This window comes from Leptodactylus fuscus, chromosome 1, assembly GCF_031893055.1.
Source record: "Leptodactylus fuscus isolate aLepFus1 chromosome 1, aLepFus1.hap2, whole genome shotgun sequence".
Classification (NCBI taxonomy): Eukaryota; Metazoa; Chordata; class Amphibia; order Anura; family Leptodactylidae; genus Leptodactylus; species Leptodactylus fuscus.
The window spans coordinates 10,862,390-10,882,318 of NC_134265.1; the positions used below are offsets into that span (position 1 = coordinate 10,862,390).

The 19,929-nt window shown below is 45.0% G+C and overlaps 3 protein-coding genes across 3 annotated transcripts in view; all 3 read right to left on the bottom strand.

Annotated features, from left to right (window-relative positions):
• LOC142190048 (uncharacterized) overlaps positions 1 to 19,929 on the bottom strand; it is a 371,533-nt gene that overhangs the window by 128,471 nt on the left and 223,133 nt on the right. The window lies entirely within an intron of this gene.
• LOC142189622 (uncharacterized) overlaps positions 7,291 to 19,929 on the bottom strand; it is a 131,369-nt gene continuing 118,730 nt past the window's right edge. The window contains 1 exon segment of the mRNA XM_075262231.1: positions 7,291 to 8,174. Within this exon segment, the coding sequence (XP_075118332.1) occupies positions 7,384 to 8,174 (791 nt within the window). The 3' untranslated portion in view covers positions 7,291 to 7,383.
• Positions 13,352 to 15,878, bottom strand: LOC142190409 (oocyte zinc finger protein XlCOF29-like). The gene is made up of 4 exons (XM_075262291.1): positions 15,768 to 15,878; positions 15,307 to 15,637; positions 15,159 to 15,223; positions 13,352 to 13,548 (listed from the first exon to the last, which is right to left on the bottom strand). The coding sequence occupies exons 1-4, from the start codon at positions 15,843 to 15,845 to the stop codon at positions 13,387 to 13,389; spliced, it is 636 nt and encodes a 211-aa protein (XP_075118392.1). The 5' UTR covers positions 15,846 to 15,878; the 3' UTR covers positions 13,352 to 13,386.

Here is a 19,929-nt window from a genome sequence, read left to right on the forward strand (position 1 = left end):
CACATCCATATTGATGACATCACTTCCGGTTTTCATATCCGGGTACATGGGCGGGCTCACACTATTTAAACCCCTCTGTACAGCTCCATGCTCACGCCTGACACTAGAACTGCCTGCTATATGACACTAGGTAAGATCTATCACACCTGACATTGATACTTTGCTGAGCCTTCATTGTAGTTCTCCTTGTTTTCTGCTTCATTACATTTGCTAACCTATTCTTGGTACATTTTCTTCTTCTCTACAGACATACTGGCTGCTGTTCCTTCTTATCTTCCTCCATTCTATCCCATGAGTTTCTGGCTTCTTCTTTCCTGGTTCTGCTACTTACCTCATTATCTATGGTATTTTTTCTATACTATTTGCCGTGTATTACTGTACACTTGTTTCAACCTTTGACGCTGTATTTGACCATTTGATTGACATATACCTGTATTCATTGCCTCTAGATCGCTTCTGATGAAGGTCTGAGGACCGAAACGTTATGCCGTATTGATCTAGCTTGTATTTCAAATTCAACACTTTGTATTGTGTCAATGGAATTAACATTATTGTAAAATAAATCACTTTACCTCTTTCACCCAAAATTAGTGTATGCAACAAAATTTATTTATACTATTGTACATGGGTCAAAGGACCTTTTTTTGTTGGCACCACATATAGCACGAGTGTGCGGTACCACTGATTTACTCGCTACTTGTAGGAACTCTGGAAAATCCGGGCGATCCTTTGGTAGCTCTGGTTAGTTGACTCTGCTCTTGAGTGTGCTAGGGTCCTTAGCACTCCCTGGGACAATCCTCTCTCTCCGCATACGGCATGGTTAACCTCAAGGCAGTGAGGTTGAACTTGTCCAGGCCCTGGCATGGCCGGCTGTTTAGAGTTACCAGGTTTTGGACTGATGGAAGTCTCCAGTAGTTCCCCCGACTCATAAGGATAAAGTCGGTGAACCATGCCCTCTTTAGCCACAACGGCATGATCACTATTGCTGAAGTCTGATCCTGTCTGAGTTTCGCCAATACCTTCGGAATCATTGGAATGGGAGGAAAAACGTATGCCAGTTTGAACCTCCAAGGTATTGACAGGGCATCCACTGCCAAAGGGTTGTCTTCCCGGTACAGGGAGCAAAACCTTTCTACTTTGGCGTTGTATTGGGTGGCCATCAGATCCACCTCGGGGAGACCCCACATCTCGATGAGATGGTGAAAGATATCTTGATGTAGAGACCATTTGCCTGAGGTTGGCAGGCCTCTGCTGAGTTGATCCGCCAGGATGTTCAGACAACCTCGGATGTGAACCGCCAATAACTGGAAGAAATTCTTTTCTGCCCAGGCGAAGATTAAGTTGGTGACTTGTAGAAGAGAGGGGGACCTGGTTCCCCCCTGCTGGTTGAAGTAGTGGACTACCGTCAGGTTGTCCATCCATATCTTGACTGCCTTCCCCCACAGAACAGGCACAAATGTCAGAAGTACTCGGTGAACTGCCATAAGCTCGCGCCAATTGGATGAGCGCGTTCTCTCCAGACGGTTCCATGTACCTTGCGCTGGGGTCTTCCCCAGATGAGCTCCCCATCCTGTGAGGGAGGCATCTGTCGTCAACAGGGTCCAGGTGAACCTGACCGAGGACTGCCCATCGCGTAGATGGGACCACCAGGCTAGTGAACGCCAGGTGCTAATGGTTAACTGGATAGGCTTCTGTAGTCCTGAAGGACTGTGATTCCAGACTCTCAGGATCTTGTTCAGCAGTGGGCGCATGTGCCACAGGGCCCAGGGGACTGCTTCTATGGAGGCGGACATCAAGCCTAGGACCTTCATGGCCGTCCTGATAGTAACCTTCCTGGTAATGGAGAGATGATGAACCGCTCGAGCAATCTTTTCCTTGTGAGGAGAGGGCAGAGAGATCGTCATGTTGAGAGAGTCTAAAATGAAACCTAGGAACTGGATTCGTGTTGATGGAATCACGACTGACTTTTGCCAGTTTATTAGCCAGCCCAGCTGGCTCCAAAAATCTACTACAGTCTGTACCTGCGTGGTGAGGACCTCCTTTGACTGAGCTTTGAGAAGCCAGTCGTCCAGATATGGAACTATGAAGATTCCTTGGAGGCGCAGGGCAGCAGCGACTGGAGCTATCACCTTTGTGAAGGTGTGGGGGGCTGAGGATATGCCGAATAAGAGGGCGGTGAACTGGAGGTGCAGCAATTTTCCGTCCAGGAATACCGCAATTCTTAGAAATTTCCTGTGCACAGGAAAGATGGGTACGTGGAGATATGCATCCCTTAGGTCCAAGGTGACAAAATGATCTCCGGGCTGCAGAAAGGGTAACACCGACTTGATGGTTTCCATGCGGAACCATACCTTGCGGATGAACTGATTCAGGTACCTGAGGTCGATGATCATACGCCATCCGCCGGAAGTCTTGGGTACTAAGAAGACTGGAGAGTAGACACCTTGGCCTTGTTCTGCTTGAGGAACAGGTTCTAGGGCGGCTTTGTTCACGTATTCCTGGATGGACTTTTCTAGATGAAGTTGTTTGGGGCCCTGAAAAGGGCGAGTTGTCACAAACTTGTCTACAGGATGGGAGGTGAAGCTTATCCTGTAGCCTTCCTGCACAGTTTGGATGACTAGGGGTCCTGGGTATGCAGGCGCCAGCCAGCCACATGAGAGAGACGGCCGCCTACTTCGAAAGGGACTGGGGGGTGGGAGGTTAAGCAGTCAGAGGGTCTTCCAGAGCGTCTTCCAGAGGGTCTTCCTACGCTCTCGGGAGGTACCCTGTCCTCTTCCTCTGGACTGGGGTCCCGAGCGCCTCTGACCTCTGGAGCCTCTCCGGGAAGATCCACGCCCACAAAAAGTTGGTCTTCTCCTCTCAGCAGGTTGAGGAAGATTCCTCCCTTTAGAGTCCGCGAGGCCCTCCATGATGCGGTCCAGCTCTCTACCGAAGAGCCTACCTGGCTCGAAGGGAAGTGCACACAGGGCAAATTTAGATGTGTTGTCGACCTTCCAAGGCTTTAGCCACAAGGGTCGCCTGGCTGCGGTGGAGAGCGACATAGCCCTAGAGGCCAGCCTCGCCTGGAACCGTGTGGCCTCCAACAGATGGTCCACCAAAAGATTGACATCTTTCATTGCCGCCTGGAGCTCATCCCGGTTGACTCCTGAGTCAATATCCCTAGTGAGGGAAGCTAGCTCAGACTGGAGGCCTGACACAACCTCATTGGAAGAGATGGCAACGGAGGCCTGGGCGGAGGAGGCCGAGTATACCCGCCTCAAGGATCCTTCCACGTGGCAGTCCATAGGATCACGTAGACCTGACCCGTTCTCTGCAGGGAGCACCGTTCGACGGGAAAGTTTCGCCACCGCGATGTCAACCTTCGGCGGCGGACCCCAGGTCCCCTGCTGGGATTCTGTGACCAAGAAGAGGGTTCTGAACCATCTAGATGGGACAAATGCTTTCTCAGGCTGTCTCCACTCCTTCTCCATGGCACGGATTAGGTCTGAATTCGCCCTGAAGGTCTTGGACCTGTGGCTGGGCCCCTCACCACTCTCACGATCCCTAGGCTTGATAGTCTTGAATAGCCTGGGCATTTTTTCCAGCGGGAAAATCTCTTTCTCCACTTCCTCCAACTCCTCTTCGGAGAATTCCACCTCCCTGAAGTGTAACTTTTCCAGGGGCGGAAGAGAGGGCTCAGATGAATCCAGACGTGGCCTTTTCGCCAGGTGCGAGACGGTGTCCTCCACCCTCTTCATGGAGTGAGAAACAAAGTCTTTCACCCAGGAGACCACCTCCCGAATACGGGTAGCCTCAGGGGGGGCTCTGCATCCCTGGCAGAACCTATATTCGCAGTCGTCGGGTAGTGGAATTCTGCACTTGGCGCAGGCCAGGTGCTTCCTCTTTGAGGTAGTCTTCCTCCTGGGAGGAAGGGCTGAAGAGGATGATGAAGACATTCTAGGAGAAAGAGAAACACAGAATAAATTTCTTTAAGTCAGCAGGCATACCACCCTTCTCCCTCCCCCTCCAACCAGACCTATCCGAATCCGAATGTCTGATCCTCAAGGAGTCTCTGGTGTGTCGGGAAATTAAGAGAATTAAGGCAGACAAGGCCGGCGGACCCGATGGGATAAGCGCAAGAGTTCTTAAAATGTGCAGTGACCAGCTGTGTGGTATTATTACGCACATGTACAATATGAGTCTGAAGCTGGGAGTGGTACCTCAACTGTGGAAAACATCTTGTGTGGTACCAGTCCCAAAGAAACCCAACCCGATGGACTACAATGACTACAGACCTGTAGCACTGACATCCCACCTGATGAAGGTCCTAAAGAGACTGGTCCTGACACACCTACGCCCCCTAGTGAGCTCCGCTCTGGACCCCCTCCAGTTTGCCTACCGGCCGGGCATTGGGGTAGATGACGCCATCATCCACCTTCTTCATAGAGCTCTCTCTCACCTGGAGAAACCAGGGAACACTGTGAGAATAATGTTCTTTGATTTCTACCGTGCGTTCAACACCATTCAGCCAGGGCTACTGAGGGAGAAGCTGAACCTTGGTGGTGTGGACCATCACCTGTCCAACTGGATCCTAGACTACCTGACAAACCGCCCTCAGTATGTGAGAGCCCAGGACTGTGTGTCTGACACTGTGATCTGTAGTACGGGGGCACCACAAAGTACAGTTCTTGCCCCATTTCTCTTCACACTGTACACTGCTGACTTTAGGCACAACTCCTCCAGCTGTTACTTACAGAAGTACTCCGATGACTCTGCTATAGTCGGCCTTATCACTGATGGCGACGATAGGGAATACAGAGACTTAAATCGGGATTTTGTTGAATGGTGCCAGCAGAACCAGCTCAGGATTAATGCTGGAAAGACCAAGGAGATGGTGGTGGACTTTAGTAAACGGAGAGGTGCTCCGACCCCCGGTGGAGATCCAGGGGACATGTATTGAGATAGTCAGGACCTATAAGTATCTGGGTGTGCTCCTCAATAATAAACTAGACTGGGCTGATCACCTGGAGGCGCTGCACAGAAAGGGCCACAGCAGACTCTACCTGCTCAGGAGGCTGAGGGCCTTTGGAGTCCAGGGGACACTTCTTAGGGCCTTCTTCAACTCTGTGGTTGCCTCAGCCATCTTTTTCGGTGTAGCCTGCTGGGGGAGCAGTATATCAACCAGGGACAGAAATAGACTTGACAGGCTGATCAGGAGGGCCAGCTCTGTCCTGGGGAGCCCTTTGGACCCAGTACAGGTGGTGGGTGACAGAAGGATACTGTCTGTGGTGACCTCCATGCGGGAGAACAAATCCCACCCCATGTATGGGACCCTGATGGGACTTGGCAGCACTGTAAGTGACCGTTTGCTTCACCCCAAGTGTGAGAAGGAGCGCTATCGCAAGTCCTTCCTTCCAACCGCGACCAGGCTGTATAATCTACATCAGACCAAGCGAAGATCACTCCGCACAGAGAACTAATGATTATGAATGTCCTCCTTCTTTCTTCTCTGTTCCTAAGCTGCTATGGACTCCTAGTATATCTTTCTCAGCATATGTGTGTCTAATTCTGTAATATATTACTGTGTATTATCCTGTATCTGTATTACTATGCAGCTGAAACATACTGAAATTTCCCCACTGTGGGACTATTAAAGGATTATCTTATCTTATCTTATCTTATCCAGCAAATGAAATCTCTTTCCAATACGATCAGCAAGATCAATCCAGAAAAAGCACTCTGAGACAGGAGCTCTGAGTAGATGTGCCTGTAACCGGAGCAACAAGCAAGGGCTAGGTGGTGGAGGGGGGGTTTATATAGGTCCTCTAGGAAGGGGAGGGGGGAGCTATGAAGCCCCCCCCCCCAAACATACATCCTCAGCACTCAAAGGGAACCCCCCCCCCGGCTTATAGGAACAGGGGGGGGGGGGGCAAGGGAGGAAAGTACGCCGCAGTAGATGAGCTCTAAGCTAAAAATCCTTCGAAAAATGCATCTCGCCCTGGAAGCGGCGCTCCTTGCTAATACTGCCAACAAGGTTCCCTCCGGCGGCCGGAACTAAAAGGTTCCCCCCCGAGCAGAAGCGCGCGGTCGCAGCTGGGAATAGAGAGGGCGCGTCAGGGGACAGGGAGCCGGCCACCGAAGGACCAGCGCAGCAAGCTGAAGGTAAGAACCTTATGCCCTATGAGAGGCCAGAACACCTCTCCCCCTACCACCTGTCCTGTCCCACAGGACAGAAAAAAACACAAAGGGGAGTAGGTCTTCCGGCCTCTTATAGGGGTCAAAGCTATTAGGTAACTAAAAATTCCACCTGTCCTAACAGCTCATAGGGGCAGGAATACCACAGTTGTGCTGCTGTTGGGCGTAGAGGGAAAGAAGGTTTCCAAGTATTTTTCCACTTTCCATATTGAGTTTGGAGTGTCTAGTTGATAGGTTGTGATAGTGGGGTAATACTGGGACTTGGGCGTGTTAGATGCACCCCGGCATGCTTCCCCTGCTGTCCCAATTGCATTCCAGAGGTGTTGGTATCATTTCCTGTGGTGTCATTGTGAACTCTCCTTAGTCAAATTATGGTTTCCCCTGAAACAAGCATTTTTTCCCCATAGACTATAATGGGATTTGATATTCGGTCGAATAGTCGAATATTGAGGGTCTACACGAAACGAATATCGAATATTTCACTATTCGCTCATCTCTATTTATTACCTGTCTGTATTCCTCTTGTATGCCTATGCCTCGTGAAACATAGAGATGTACTGCTCCTACTGTTAGAAGGCTTGGACTATATGACTTCTGGGCCTCTGCACAGACTTTTTTTTATTTTTTTAATTTCAGCCCCCTCCCCACCCCTTTTCCTGATACCTTGTTTTTCCTTCTCTCCTCCTTCAGTTGGTTATTGTCTTACTCACTAAGATATTCATTCTACTTCCTTCCTCTCTCTCTTCTCCTTCTTTACTCTATGCTCTTCTCTGTCCCTCTTCCCCCTTTTCCCTTCTTCTCCCTGAAGCTGCCGCTCGAGGTTCTTGCTCCTGTTGTTACCTGGATACTATGCTGTACTTGGGATGACTTTTGTACCGTCCTGTTTCATCCTTGTTCTTTTATTTTTGTTGAAAACCAAAACTTGGAATTAAAAAAAATGAATAAAAGTAGAGGCCACAAAATACCTCTTGTCACCCCAGGCCTGCCAGGAATAAAGGACTGTCACAAACATGCAGGTGTAATTCCAATTCAAATATTTTATTCATATTGTCAATCAGTTTAAGACAAAAGAACCCGAGGTGAGCTCTCTAAGATTTAAGATATGAATTGGGGGTAAAACAATCAGGAAAGAAAAAAGCTTTTTTTCTGTGTTTTCTTAGATGTGCAGTTGGAGAAGACTTTTGGTTAATCATACTTCTCATGTGTATATTAAAATGGCTTCTCTCCTGTGTGAGTTCTTTGATGTCTAACTAGATGTGATTTCCGAGCAAAACATTTCCCACATTCTGGGCATAAAAATGGCTTCTCCCCTGTGTGAGTTCTTTGATGTTGAACAAGTTCTGATTTAGTAGTAAAACATTTCCCACATTCTGAACATGAAAATGGCTTCTCCCCTGTGTGAGTTCTTTGATGTTGAACAAGTTCTGATTTAGTAGTAAAACATTTCCCACATTCTGGGCATGAAAATGGCTTCTCCCCTGTGTGAGTTCTTTGATGTCTAACTAGATGTGATTTCCGAGCAAAACATGTCCCACATTCTGGGCATAAAAATGGCTTCTCCCCTGTGTGAGTTCTTTGATGTTGAACAAGTTCAGATTTAGTAGTAAAACATTTCCCACATTCTGAACATGAAAATGGCTTCTTCCCAGTGTGAGGTCTTTGATGTTGAACAAGTTCTGATTTAGTAGTAAAACATTTCCCACATTCTGGGCATGAAAATGGCTTCTCCCCTGTGTGAGTTCTTTGATGCTCAACAAGATGTGATTTAGAGATAAAACATTTCCCACATACTGAACATGAAAATGGTTTCTCCCCTGTGTGATTTATTTGATGTTGATCAAGATTAGATTTAGATCTAAAACATTTCCCACATTCTGGGCATAAAAATGGTTTCTCCCCTGTGTGAGTTCTTTGATGTCTAACAAGATGTGTTTTAGAGTTAAAACATTTCCCACATTCTGGGCATGAAAATGGCTTCTCCCCTGTGTGAGTTCTTTGATGTTCAACAAGATGTGATTTAGAGATAAAACATTTCCCACATGCTGAACATGAAAATGGCTTCTCCCCTGTGTGATTTATTTGATGTTGATCAAGATTTGATTTAGATCTAAAACCTTTCCCACATTCTGGGCATAAAAATGGCTTCTCCCCTGTGTGAGTTCTTTGATGTTTAACAAGAGCTGATTTCCGAGCAAAACATTTCCCACATTCTGAACATGAAAATGGCTTCTCTCCTGTGTGAGTTCTTTGATGTCTAAGAAGTTCTGATTTATAGTTAAAGCATTTCCCACACACTGAACATGAATATGGCTTCTCCCCTGTGTGAGTTCTCTGATGTACAACACTCCTTCTCCGTCTTTTATTTTGCTTAATAGACTGTGTTAAATTAGGGAGATCTTTTATCTGAAGGGCAGAGGGTACATCTGGGGGAATGGCATGTTCTTCATATGGATCTTGTGTGATACCATGATCCTTTGCTTTATAATCTCTAGGTATTAGATGTTCCTCTAAGCTCCTGGTACAGTCATCTGACAAGAAGAAAACAGATTTTACTATTACTAAAAACCATAACCTTATAAGTATGTTCCCCACTGAGCAAACAACAGTAACGCGTCCTATTTCATTAGTATTTACGGTGCTGTGACTGATGTCAGTGACAGTCTCAGTGGCAGATACCACCGCTGCTCTAGGTCACTGTAGAGGTGCAGGTAGATGAAATAAGCGGGCCCACCCAGTCACAGCACTAAGGAAAAGGGGTGGTGGCACTTACACAGATGAGCAGAAGGGTAACAATATTTTGAACTTGTGACTTTCAGGATCCATATCTCACCGTCCACTACAGCTCGGAATGTGAGACTACCATCATCTTATAGACAATCATCTTGGCCATCTCATACATAAATTAGACTTGAAACTATTTAGCATATGATTAGTTATGCAGATTCTTGTCATGTAACTTCATTGTTACTATTTTGCTCCTAAAAATCTAAATTTTAATTATTTTATGAATCCACCTTTGGCTTTCAACACTGCCTGAATCCTTATGGACATGCTCTGGATCAGATTCAAGCATGTCTCAACTGAAATCAGATCCCAGATCTCTTCTACATGTTCCCAGTGTTGGTGCATACTGGTCGACTCACTTGGGTACGACTACAGATTTTCCTTCAACTCTACCCACAAGTGTTTCATTTGGTTGTAGTCTGGGGACGGTGGGGCCAATTCAGAACCTCTGCTTTACCGTCATTGAACCATTTCTTCGAATCTTGACATATGCTTGGGGTCATTGTCCTGCTGGAACACTATGTCATCCTTCTTATATCCATGGTACTTGATTGTACAAAGTAACTCATGTTGTAGGAAACTCACATATAGCTCAGCAGTGAGACCACCATCAATCCTTGTAAAGTATACAACCCCTTTGTCTGTGACCCATCAGAGTCCAGTCTATTAACTTTCATCTCATCACTGTAAATCACCTATTTCCAATCTCCTACCTTCCACTTTTCGTACTTTTTTTGCAAACTTGAGCTAATGCTTTTTATGTCCATTTTTATTTTAAGGCTTCCTCATCTTTTGGGCAACCATTCCAGACTTGTGTAATACACGTTTGTGATCTCACTATTAAGAAGCATACGAGCCACCTGAACTGCCAAGTTTGTCACTCCACAACTGATAGATCTTGTGGTGAGCCGACTTACTGATTCTGATATTTTGCCTGAACGTTCACCTCGTCTTTGGAATGAATGGACGGACTTCATTTCGTATGCTTCCCATTGTCATGGCACTTACATGATGCAGTTTGACCACTTTCTTTGCCCAGAGACCGCTATTGATGAGCTGGATGATGTTATTTCTCTTTTCTTGGGAAATCTTCACGGCTGACACTTGATTTGAACCAGTGACCTTTCACTTGGGAATCAAACTAATAAGTCTCTGAGCTATTAGGGAATGTGAGAACAGGTTGTACTTTGTAGTATACAAGAGGAGCAAAACAGTAACAAAGTAGTTACATGAGAAGAATCTGCATAACTAATCATATGCTAAATAGCCAAGATTGTCTATAAAATGATGGGAGTCTCACATTCCGAGCTAGATGATGAGATGTGGAGCCTGAGTGAGTTGAACATATCAGGTCACAATTCTGGGTATATCCCTTGTTTATTCAGTGTTTTTGGTTTAGTTTGGTGATTTTAAAAATATCTATTATAAAGTTACATTTTAGGCCTTTTTGGGGCTACTTTTCTGATTAATAATGTTGCACAGCAGGTTACTATACTTTGGTACATATTGCTGCTTGGTTACACTGGTACAAGTTATCGGCTTCCTTTATCCTTAGAGTGGTGACCGGGCCGCTGACAGCACCAGCACTGTTCTGATGGCGGCCCTGCCTGTCCCTGGTAGATCACCTTGCTCACGTTACATAAAGGACATTCATCACAATCTCATTACAATTTCTGCACCTAGAGTAGTTTATCTTATCCCAACAGAACCCACATTTAGGACCGAACATCAAGGCCCTTATTTTGTACTGCTAAGTCCAGGCCTCTGACTACATTACTAGTTGTCCTGTCCTGATATAGATCGTCTTATCTGGACGTCTCTTCTAAGATTCCAAAGTGAAATAAGTCTCAGAGCCCAAACCACAGGAAAACAATCCATAGCTGCTTAAATATGGCCACTTATCTGGAATAATACTGTAGGATGCCATAAATCTTACTGTATTACACCCCATAAACACAATAGAATCCAAACCACATCTGCTGGATTTCCCAGCCTGAACTCACCGCGGATCTGCTGTCCCATACAGTATGTAGTAGGGTCTGTGGAGTCACAAGGAAGCAGGGACTCCTAGCGTCATAGATCACTAAGATACGGGGAGTCCTGGTGTGTGGACAGAGTTCAGGCTGGGAAATGTGACTGATGTACAGACCAGATTTTCTAGTCCGGATTCCATAGTGTGATTGGGGTCTAAGGTGAGGTTTACACAGTGACATTTGTAGAAGCTGCTTCAGGAATTCAGAAGAAGAATTTTTCCGCTTTACCAAATCAGCCCCTGAATCTCCATCAGATTCCTTACTGGCCAGGCGGGATTTTCCACCTCCCATTTATTTCCATAGAGCTCTGAGGTGGAATCTGCCTGAAGATCGAGCAGGAGGATTATTTTTCCGCTACCTGAAATAATCTGCTATATAATTGTTGGAATAATGCATATTTGTTTATATGTAAGGCAACAACTACTACTGCTGTGTTATATGATGTGACATTCTGTCTGTGTTCATATTGTTAAGTTGTTAGCAAAGTTCTGCTGAAAAAAAAAAAACCACTCACAGATAGGATGTTCCTCCCCTTCTTCCTGTGTGTGTCTCTCTCTCATCCACATGTCATGGCTGCAGGATCTGATGCAGTCTCTCTCCACAGAACTGGATTATACTATAAGTTTGTAAGATGTTTGTTGTGCTAAATAAATGCACAACTAGGAGCTGATTAATACCGCTGCTGACAGGTTATGGGCCCAGTCTCACAGAAGCACAGAATCACAGCTCACCCAGAATCCTAGACTCTCACAGCTGCAGAGCGAGCACAAAGAAGGAAACAGCAAAGTGAATCTAAGAAGAGATGGCGTCTAACAGTAACGCAATGAAGTTCACAGTGCCAAGCCTGACTAACCAGAACTATCAATCTTGGAAATTCAAGATAAAGATGCTGTTGATAAGAGAAGGTATGTGGAAATATACACAGGAGCCTAAACCTGATCCGGTTCCACAAGACTGGGCAGAAATGGATAAGAAAGCACAGAGTACCATATCACTCTGCATAGATGATGATCAGATTGTGCATGTATGTAAATGTGAAACTTCAAAAGACATGTGGGAGCAACTGCAAAAGGTACATGAGAGGATTAATCTAAGCAATAAGCTCTATCTAATGAGAAAGTTGTACCAGTTTAAGTTACAGGATGGACAGGATATACAGGACTATATAAGGAACACTCTAGAGACTGTAGAGCGACTGCGAGGCATTGGGGAAAATCTGAAGGGTTTCCATGTAGCCGCATTACTTCTCAGCAGTCTGCCAGAAAGTTATGATACACTTGTAACTGCATTAGATGCGCGCCCAGATGATGAACTCACATTGGAGTATGTCAGAGGAATGTTAGTGGATGAATACAAGCGCAAGACAGAGAGTGCAAGCAGCAAGTCGTATAACACAGAATCTGTCTTAAAGGCACAGGATTTATACGACAGTAGAAATCACCTGAAAGAAACACGTGAATGTTTTGTATGTAAAAAGCCAGGACATTTAAAGAAAGACTGCAGAGTTTGGAAAGCTAGAATGAAAAAGCAGAGCAGTCATCAAAGAGTTAAAACTGCTAAAGGTGTGCAAAAAGTCTCTGAGAATACAGAAACTGCATTTAGTGTCGGTACATATACATCAAACCACGCGTGGTATATAGACTCTGGAGCAACTAGTCACATGACCAATAACAGAGACTTCTTTTCTAAGCTTGACCAAAGTAAGTCAGAGAAAGTGATTATGGCCAATGGTCAGCACATGAATTCAGAAGGCAGAGGAGATGGTTACATTGATTGTCAAATCTCTCCAACTCAAAGCAGAAAGATCCCAGTAAAGGACGTGCTGTATGTGCCTAATCTAGAAGGTAATTTATTATCTGTGAAGAAACTCACAAGACAAGGAAATGAAGTTTCTTTTAAACATGATAGCTGTCTGTGTTAAGCATGATATTCTGTCTGTGTTCATATTGTTAAGTTGTTAACAAAGTTCTGCTGAAAAAAAAAACAAAACACTTACAGATAGGATGTTCCTCCCCTTCTTCCTGAGTGTGTCTCTCTCTCATCCACATGTCATGGCTGCAGTCTCTCTCCACAGAACTGGATTCTACTATAAGTTGTACGCTGTTTGTTGTGCTAAATAAATGCACATTGTTTGCTACTCAAATGAGACTGGGAGCTGATTAATACCGCTGCTGACAATAATTCTGGTCAATTCTTTCCCTTCACGAGGACTGACAGCCGGTGAGGAAGAAATTTGCCTCGTTCACATCGATGTCTAGTCCATATTCCTGCTGTCCGTTCTATTCTATACTACATTTATTACCCCCTATAGCGGTATCACATTTATATTCAGGTATTATTAGTATTTTACCTGAATCGGGGAACAACAAATAGTCTAAACAATGTCTGAATAGAATCAGTGACCCTTCTGTGCTTTATATAGTGGTGACTCCTCACCTGGGCGGTTCCCTGTAGGAATGTCCTCCTCACACTCCTCATCACCACTCACATAGGGCTCTTCCTTTATTCTCATAGATATAGCATTAATGTCGCTCACATCTTTATGCTGATGGAAAATCTGTAATACAAATAATGTAAAAGTCACCGGACAAATGGGGAAGTCACAGAGAATGTTCTAGATGTTTATTTTTTACCATAATGACCTGACAGGAGGAGTTATCCGAGGCAAAAAGCAGCAAATCTGAAGCTGGACATAGATATTAGATGACGGCTCACTGACAACTGTGAGAACCTCATACATATGTATACTTGGCCTGGCTAGATGTGCTTCAGGATATTTCTCTCAGCTGACATCCAAGTACCGGTAGCCACCTTTAGGGTTCTGGGAAGGGCAGTTTATTGCCAGGAAGATCTCTCTTTAATGGGGCAGTGTTAGAGGTATAGTGGAAATGGGGCGTTCATGCAGGGAATTAGTAATCTCCAGAGCAGACAGTAGATAGACTTGTGAGCTGTGAGGCTGATACTCAGTGGCCATTTGCATTATAACATTAGATGGGGGATGGTATGCTATCATTGCTATCCACTTGCTGTGGCCACTAGAAGCAGCTGATCTTCCAGCTCTCCAGTTTTAAAAACTCACCTGAACTCCCGCCTATCCACTAACAACCCCTCCACCCCTCCCAAATATTAGCCCAGGCAGTGGCCGTTTGAAGTGTAAAAACTAAGGCCTGGTTCACATCTGCATCAGTAATCCGTTCCAGGGAGTCCACGTGGAGACCCCTCCTGAACGGACTATTGAATGCATCGGCAAGCGGTGTACAGTGAAAGCACACGGACCTCATAGACTATAATGGGGTCCGTGTGCTTTCTGCACGGTCTCCGTATGGAACATGCGGACAGAAAAGTAGTTCACGATCTACTTTCCTGTCCACATGACTCGTGCGGAGACTGCGCAGGAAACACAAAGACACCATTATAGTCTATGCGGACCGTGTGCTTTCATTGCACACCGCTTGTCAATGTGTTCGGTAGTCCTTTCGGGGGGAGGGGTGTCTCTATTTGGACTTCCCCAAATGGATTACCAAAGGCAGATGTGAACCGGGCCTAACAGTAAATCTCCGAGCATGGACCAGTAGGTCCTGATGTCTCGCAAAGCTAGAAGTATGATCAAGACGTTCTTCTGGTCCTTTACTGACACAGATGTGAACCAGGCCTAACACTACGTGATCGATCTGGGGTCTAATAAGTGCATTTATACGTTACACTCATACTCATATATTACCCTCCTGATGAGCTACAGCGAAACGTGTAGAGGAACATTATTAGGGGAACAATTATTTCATCTGGCGCACTTCTTTCATTTAAAGTGTGAACTGAGCTCTATTTTTATGTAACTATATTAGTACAAGTTATGTTTTAGTGTATTACTCCTCTCAGTGAATTGTTTCAGTGGAGGAGATCAGATTCTACCAGATACATCCAGTGTTACTTGTCTTGAGGGGAGAAATCTCTCAAGTAGTCTCTTTGGTTAAAATCCCAACCAGCAGTCTCCATAGCCAGAAGATTGTAAGAAGATCCAGACAACATGTAATGTCTATGGTCAGCTTTATCCTCCATCTCCACCTCTCATTACACAAGTATAAACCATCTAATACTGCTGGATAACCCAAGACTGACCACAAGGACTTCACAGCCCGCCTACACATCATAGGGAATATCTCCATCTACCTGATCATCCTGGGGAAGAAGAGGACTGGGACATCTCTCCAGCGTTGTCCTCTTACTGGATCTACCTGTAGGAAACACAGACAGGGACTGAATTCATTCTGTACATACAAATCATGGAAGTCCATGTGTATATAGTCATGTCTATTACCTGCTGATGTGAGGGGCTGGTGGTCCTCCATCATCACCTCCTTGTACAGATCCTTGTGTCCTTCTAAATACTCCCACTCCTCCATGGAGAAATAGACAGCGACATCCTGACACCTTATAGGAACCTGACAACACAATGATACAGTCATCACCCCGACCCCTCCAGTTACTGTATAATGTCCCAGCATTCCCAGCACTGTCACCTCTCCAGTCAGCAGCTCCAGCATCTTGTTGATGAGTTCTAGGATCTTCTGTCCATTGATCTCCTCACATCCTTCATACACAGGAGCCTGATAGCGCCCACTAGAGGTCTTCTTCACTGCTGTGTAATCCTGGTTATGGGGAGACACATTAATAAATCTCACTACATACATGTCCAGAGTCCATCACCTCTCCAGTCATATCATCTGTTATTACTATAGATAAGAATGATGTCATGATGACATCATCAGAATCTCTCACCTCTCCAGTAAGCTGGTAGATGATCTCTAGGGTGAGATTTAATAGACTTCCCGCCATCTTGTTCCTGTATCTTTCCATCCTTGATGGATCAATCAGGAATATTCTCTTATATAGAAGATACTGAGAGGATTCTATATTGTAGGAACCTGAATGGAGAGAAGATGAGACAATGTAATCACTACACGGAATCCCATGGAATAAATAGAAGAGTTGAGTCCCATTATTATCACCACCTCCTACTTCTGAGGTCGGCAGCGTGTAGCTCAGGAAGGAAGTGACTTGTTGCGGGCCGGCTTGGTGGGTATATAAGGTGTGTGATAGGCTGAACAGAATCTCATTGTTGTCTCGGGTAAAGGGGACGATTTATCAGAGTTGCACAAGGGATGATTATTCGCTGTTGGGCCAAGGGTGACAGTATTTCTCCAACAGCGCAGGTTGTTAACTGTTTCTGTGCTGCTTTGGTGAAAGTGTATTGTGAGTGGAGAAATGGCTTTATTGGGAATAACCAGCTGTGGAGATCCGCGTGCAATTGATCAATTCTCTAAAGGAAAGCACCAGCAACAGTGCAATAGAAATACAGAATAGAGGGAGGACGAGTGGAGGGAAGTATAGAGAGAGAGAACATTGGAGGTCTGTGAAACGAAGTCGGAGGATCCATCACATACTGAGGCGGCTTCATTGACAATGAGGAGGACTTTGGTACAAGAATCCTCCATAAACTTTAGCGACAAATACCAAAAACCGAGATTCATAGAAAGTCGCTCAAAATGTAAGAGTTTCAGAGTTTAAAATCTACCAATAGAGCTGTTGTCTTATGGGAAGAAGATCGAAACTCACTATGGCCGACTATAGTAACGCCAGCCCCATAGCACAGGTAAATTACCAGTGAGATCAGGAGAGGAGCGGGGATAGTTTCTGATCATGTGACCTCGGAACAAGACCTGAACCCCTGGGTCTATGATTAAGAATCTGCGGGATCAGTCAAAAGAAATTTAAGTCCCTAAAACGACTCCTTTAAAGCAGCCGAATCCTGAGACCACTAGAATTACTGGAATCAAGAAAATCCTCAGGAAATAAGAGACCTTTTCTGAAGTTTGTTTCTAAGAAGATTCAATGTAACTGTGCGGGAGCCACAAGGAGGACATTATACTGTGCGGGAGCCACAAGGAGGACATTATAGTGTGTGTGTGTGTGTGTGTGTGGGGGGGGGGGGGCACAAGGAGGACATTCTTCTGGACCTCTCTGCAGCTTTTGACACTGTTGACCATCATCTCCTCCTCACTATGCTCCGCTCAGTTGGCCTCAATGTCACTGCGCTCTCCTGGTTCTCCTCTTATCTCTCAGACAGCACTTTCAGTGTATCATTCGCGGGCTCTGTTTCCTCCCCTCTTTCCCTTGCTGTTGGGGTTCCTCAGGGCTCGGTCCTAGGCTCCCTGCTCTTTTCTCTCTACACAGCCCCCATTGGACAAACCATGGCCAGATTTGGCTTCAGGTACCATCTTTATGCTGATGAAACCCAATTATACACATCTTCCCATGACATCACCCCTGCACTCATACAGAACACCAGCAACTGTCTCTCTGCTGTTTCAAATATCATCTCCTCACTCTATCTTCTCAGGCCTTACTATAACTCCTAGGCAGCAGGCCCGCTGCCTCGGGGTCATGTTTGACGCAGACCTTTCCTTCACCCCTCATGTTGAATCACTTGCACGTTCATGTCACCTCCACCTCAAAAACATCTCCAGAATACACCGTTCCTTACCAGAGATACACTAAAGACACTTATTGTCTCTCTGATTCATTCTCACCTTGACTACTGTAATTCCTTACTAATCGGTCTTCCCCTCACTAAACTCTCCCCTCTACAATCTATTCTGAATGCAGCGGCCAGGCTCATCTATCAGTCTAGACGCTACAGCGATGCCTCTGGTCTGTGCCAGTCGCTACATTGGCTGCCTATTCATTATAGAATACAATATAAAGTTATCACTCTCATCCACAAGGCTCTCCATAATGCCGCCCCTCCCTACATTTCTTCCCTCATCTCTGTCTACCGCCCAACCCGTGCCTTCCGCTCACTCAATGATCTAACACTTACATCCTCTATTATCAGAACCTCCCACGCTCGTATACAAGACTTCTCCCGAGCTGCACCACTTCTCTGGAATGCTCTACCCCGGACAATCAGATTAACTCCCAATTTCTACAGTTTTAAACGCAAACTAAAGACACATCTTATCAGACAGGCCTATCACAATGTCTAATGTAAACCCTTAACCCTCCTCTGTCCCCATTCCCACATTACCCCACATGATATGATGTCATCTCAGGATAACTTTATAGGTCCAAGCTCCATCCACATATTAAAGGACACGACTGTCGACGGCTCATAAAGTCTTATGTTTGTGTAATGACAGTCACCTCTATTACAAAAGTGTCTGACCTCTGTATAAGCAATGCCGCCCCTGCTACCTCTTGTGTCACCCCCCTCTACCTCATAGATTGTAAGCTCTTGGGAGCAGGGCCCTCAGTCCCATTGTGTGAAATGACTTTCTTTGTAATGTATCTTTCTGTCTGTATTTGAACCCTACAAATTGTACAGCGCTGCGGAATATGTTGGTGCTATATAAATAAAATTTATTATTATTATTATATTATTTATTATAGTGTGTGGGGGCCACAAGGAGGACATTATACTATGTTGGGGCCACTAACTGTCTTTATTCTGTGTGTGATTCTGGATTATTTTCTCTCTCTAGATTCGAAGGATTTACAGGGAGATTAATTTTCTATTACTCGGCTCCACCGGGAGGTTTGGGGTCCATTAGTGTCCATGTAGTGCAGATACATATGGAGCTACAGAGGAGGGGGGAGTGGAGCTGAGGTCGTGCTGGGGAGGGGGAGGAGAACATGTGGCCAGTAATAGGGGGCGACACCGAGTCAAAAGTCTGACCATAGAAGAGACTGCAGCCTGGAAATGATGGAGACTGAATGTATGAGAAGGGCTGAGAGCGAGCACTTACCTCCTCCAGTACAGCAGCCGTCTGCTCACAGGACCTGTGTGATGTCATAGGTGTGGGAGGAGACCAGGAGTCACATGATCAGGTTCATCTGCGCAGAATACAGTATACTAAATCCTAGTGAGCTAAAGGACCTGTGATGATGTCACATGTGTGGGAGGAGTCACAGAAATATTTGACCAGATATTTGAGATCGCTCTGCAGAGCTGTCTTTGTGTGACATGTATATAGCAGAGCCGTCTTTGTGTGACATGTATGTAGCGGAGCCACCCACCAGTTTAACCGGTTAAGGACCAGGTCTAAAAGTACCTTATGGACCTGGCCTCATTTTTCAAAACTGACATGTGTCACTTTATATGGCAATAACTTGAGACGCTTTAACTTACACAAGTGATTTTGAGATTGTTTTTTGTAACACATTATACTTCATGTTAGTGGTAAAAACTAATCAATATTTTTGTATTTACTTATAAAAAAAAATAGGAAATTTGATGGAAATTTTGAAAAAATTGCAATTTTCAAAATGTGAAATTCTCTGCTTTTCAGGCAGATAGTCATACCACCCAAATACATGAATAAATATTATCTACCATATTTCTGCTTTATATCGGCATCATCTTTTGATTGTCTCTTAATTTATTTTGGACGTTACAAGGCTTACAAGTGTAACAGCGATTTTCCAGATTTACAAGAAAATTCCCCAAAATAATTTTTTAGGGATCACTTCAGTTTTGAAAGGAATTACAAAGGCCTGTATAATAGAACCCCCCCCATAAATCACCCCATTTTCAAAACTGCCCCCCTCAAATTATTCAAAACAGCATTTGGGATGTTTGTTAACCCTTTAAGCATTTCATAAGAATAAAACTAATATGGAGGTGAAATTTAGGCATTTCATTTTTTTTTCACTAATACATTCATTTAGACCTAAAATTAACACATTCAAAAAGGGTTAAAGGAGAAAATGCATCTGACAGTTTATCACGCAATTTCTTCCGAGCACAGAAATCCCCCACATGTGGGTGTAAACTGATTTTTGGGCAGATGGCAGCGCATGGAAGGGAAGGAGCGACACTGGGTGTTTAAACAGAAGATTTTGCTGGAATAGTTTTAATGCACCGTGTCTTATTTGCAGTGCC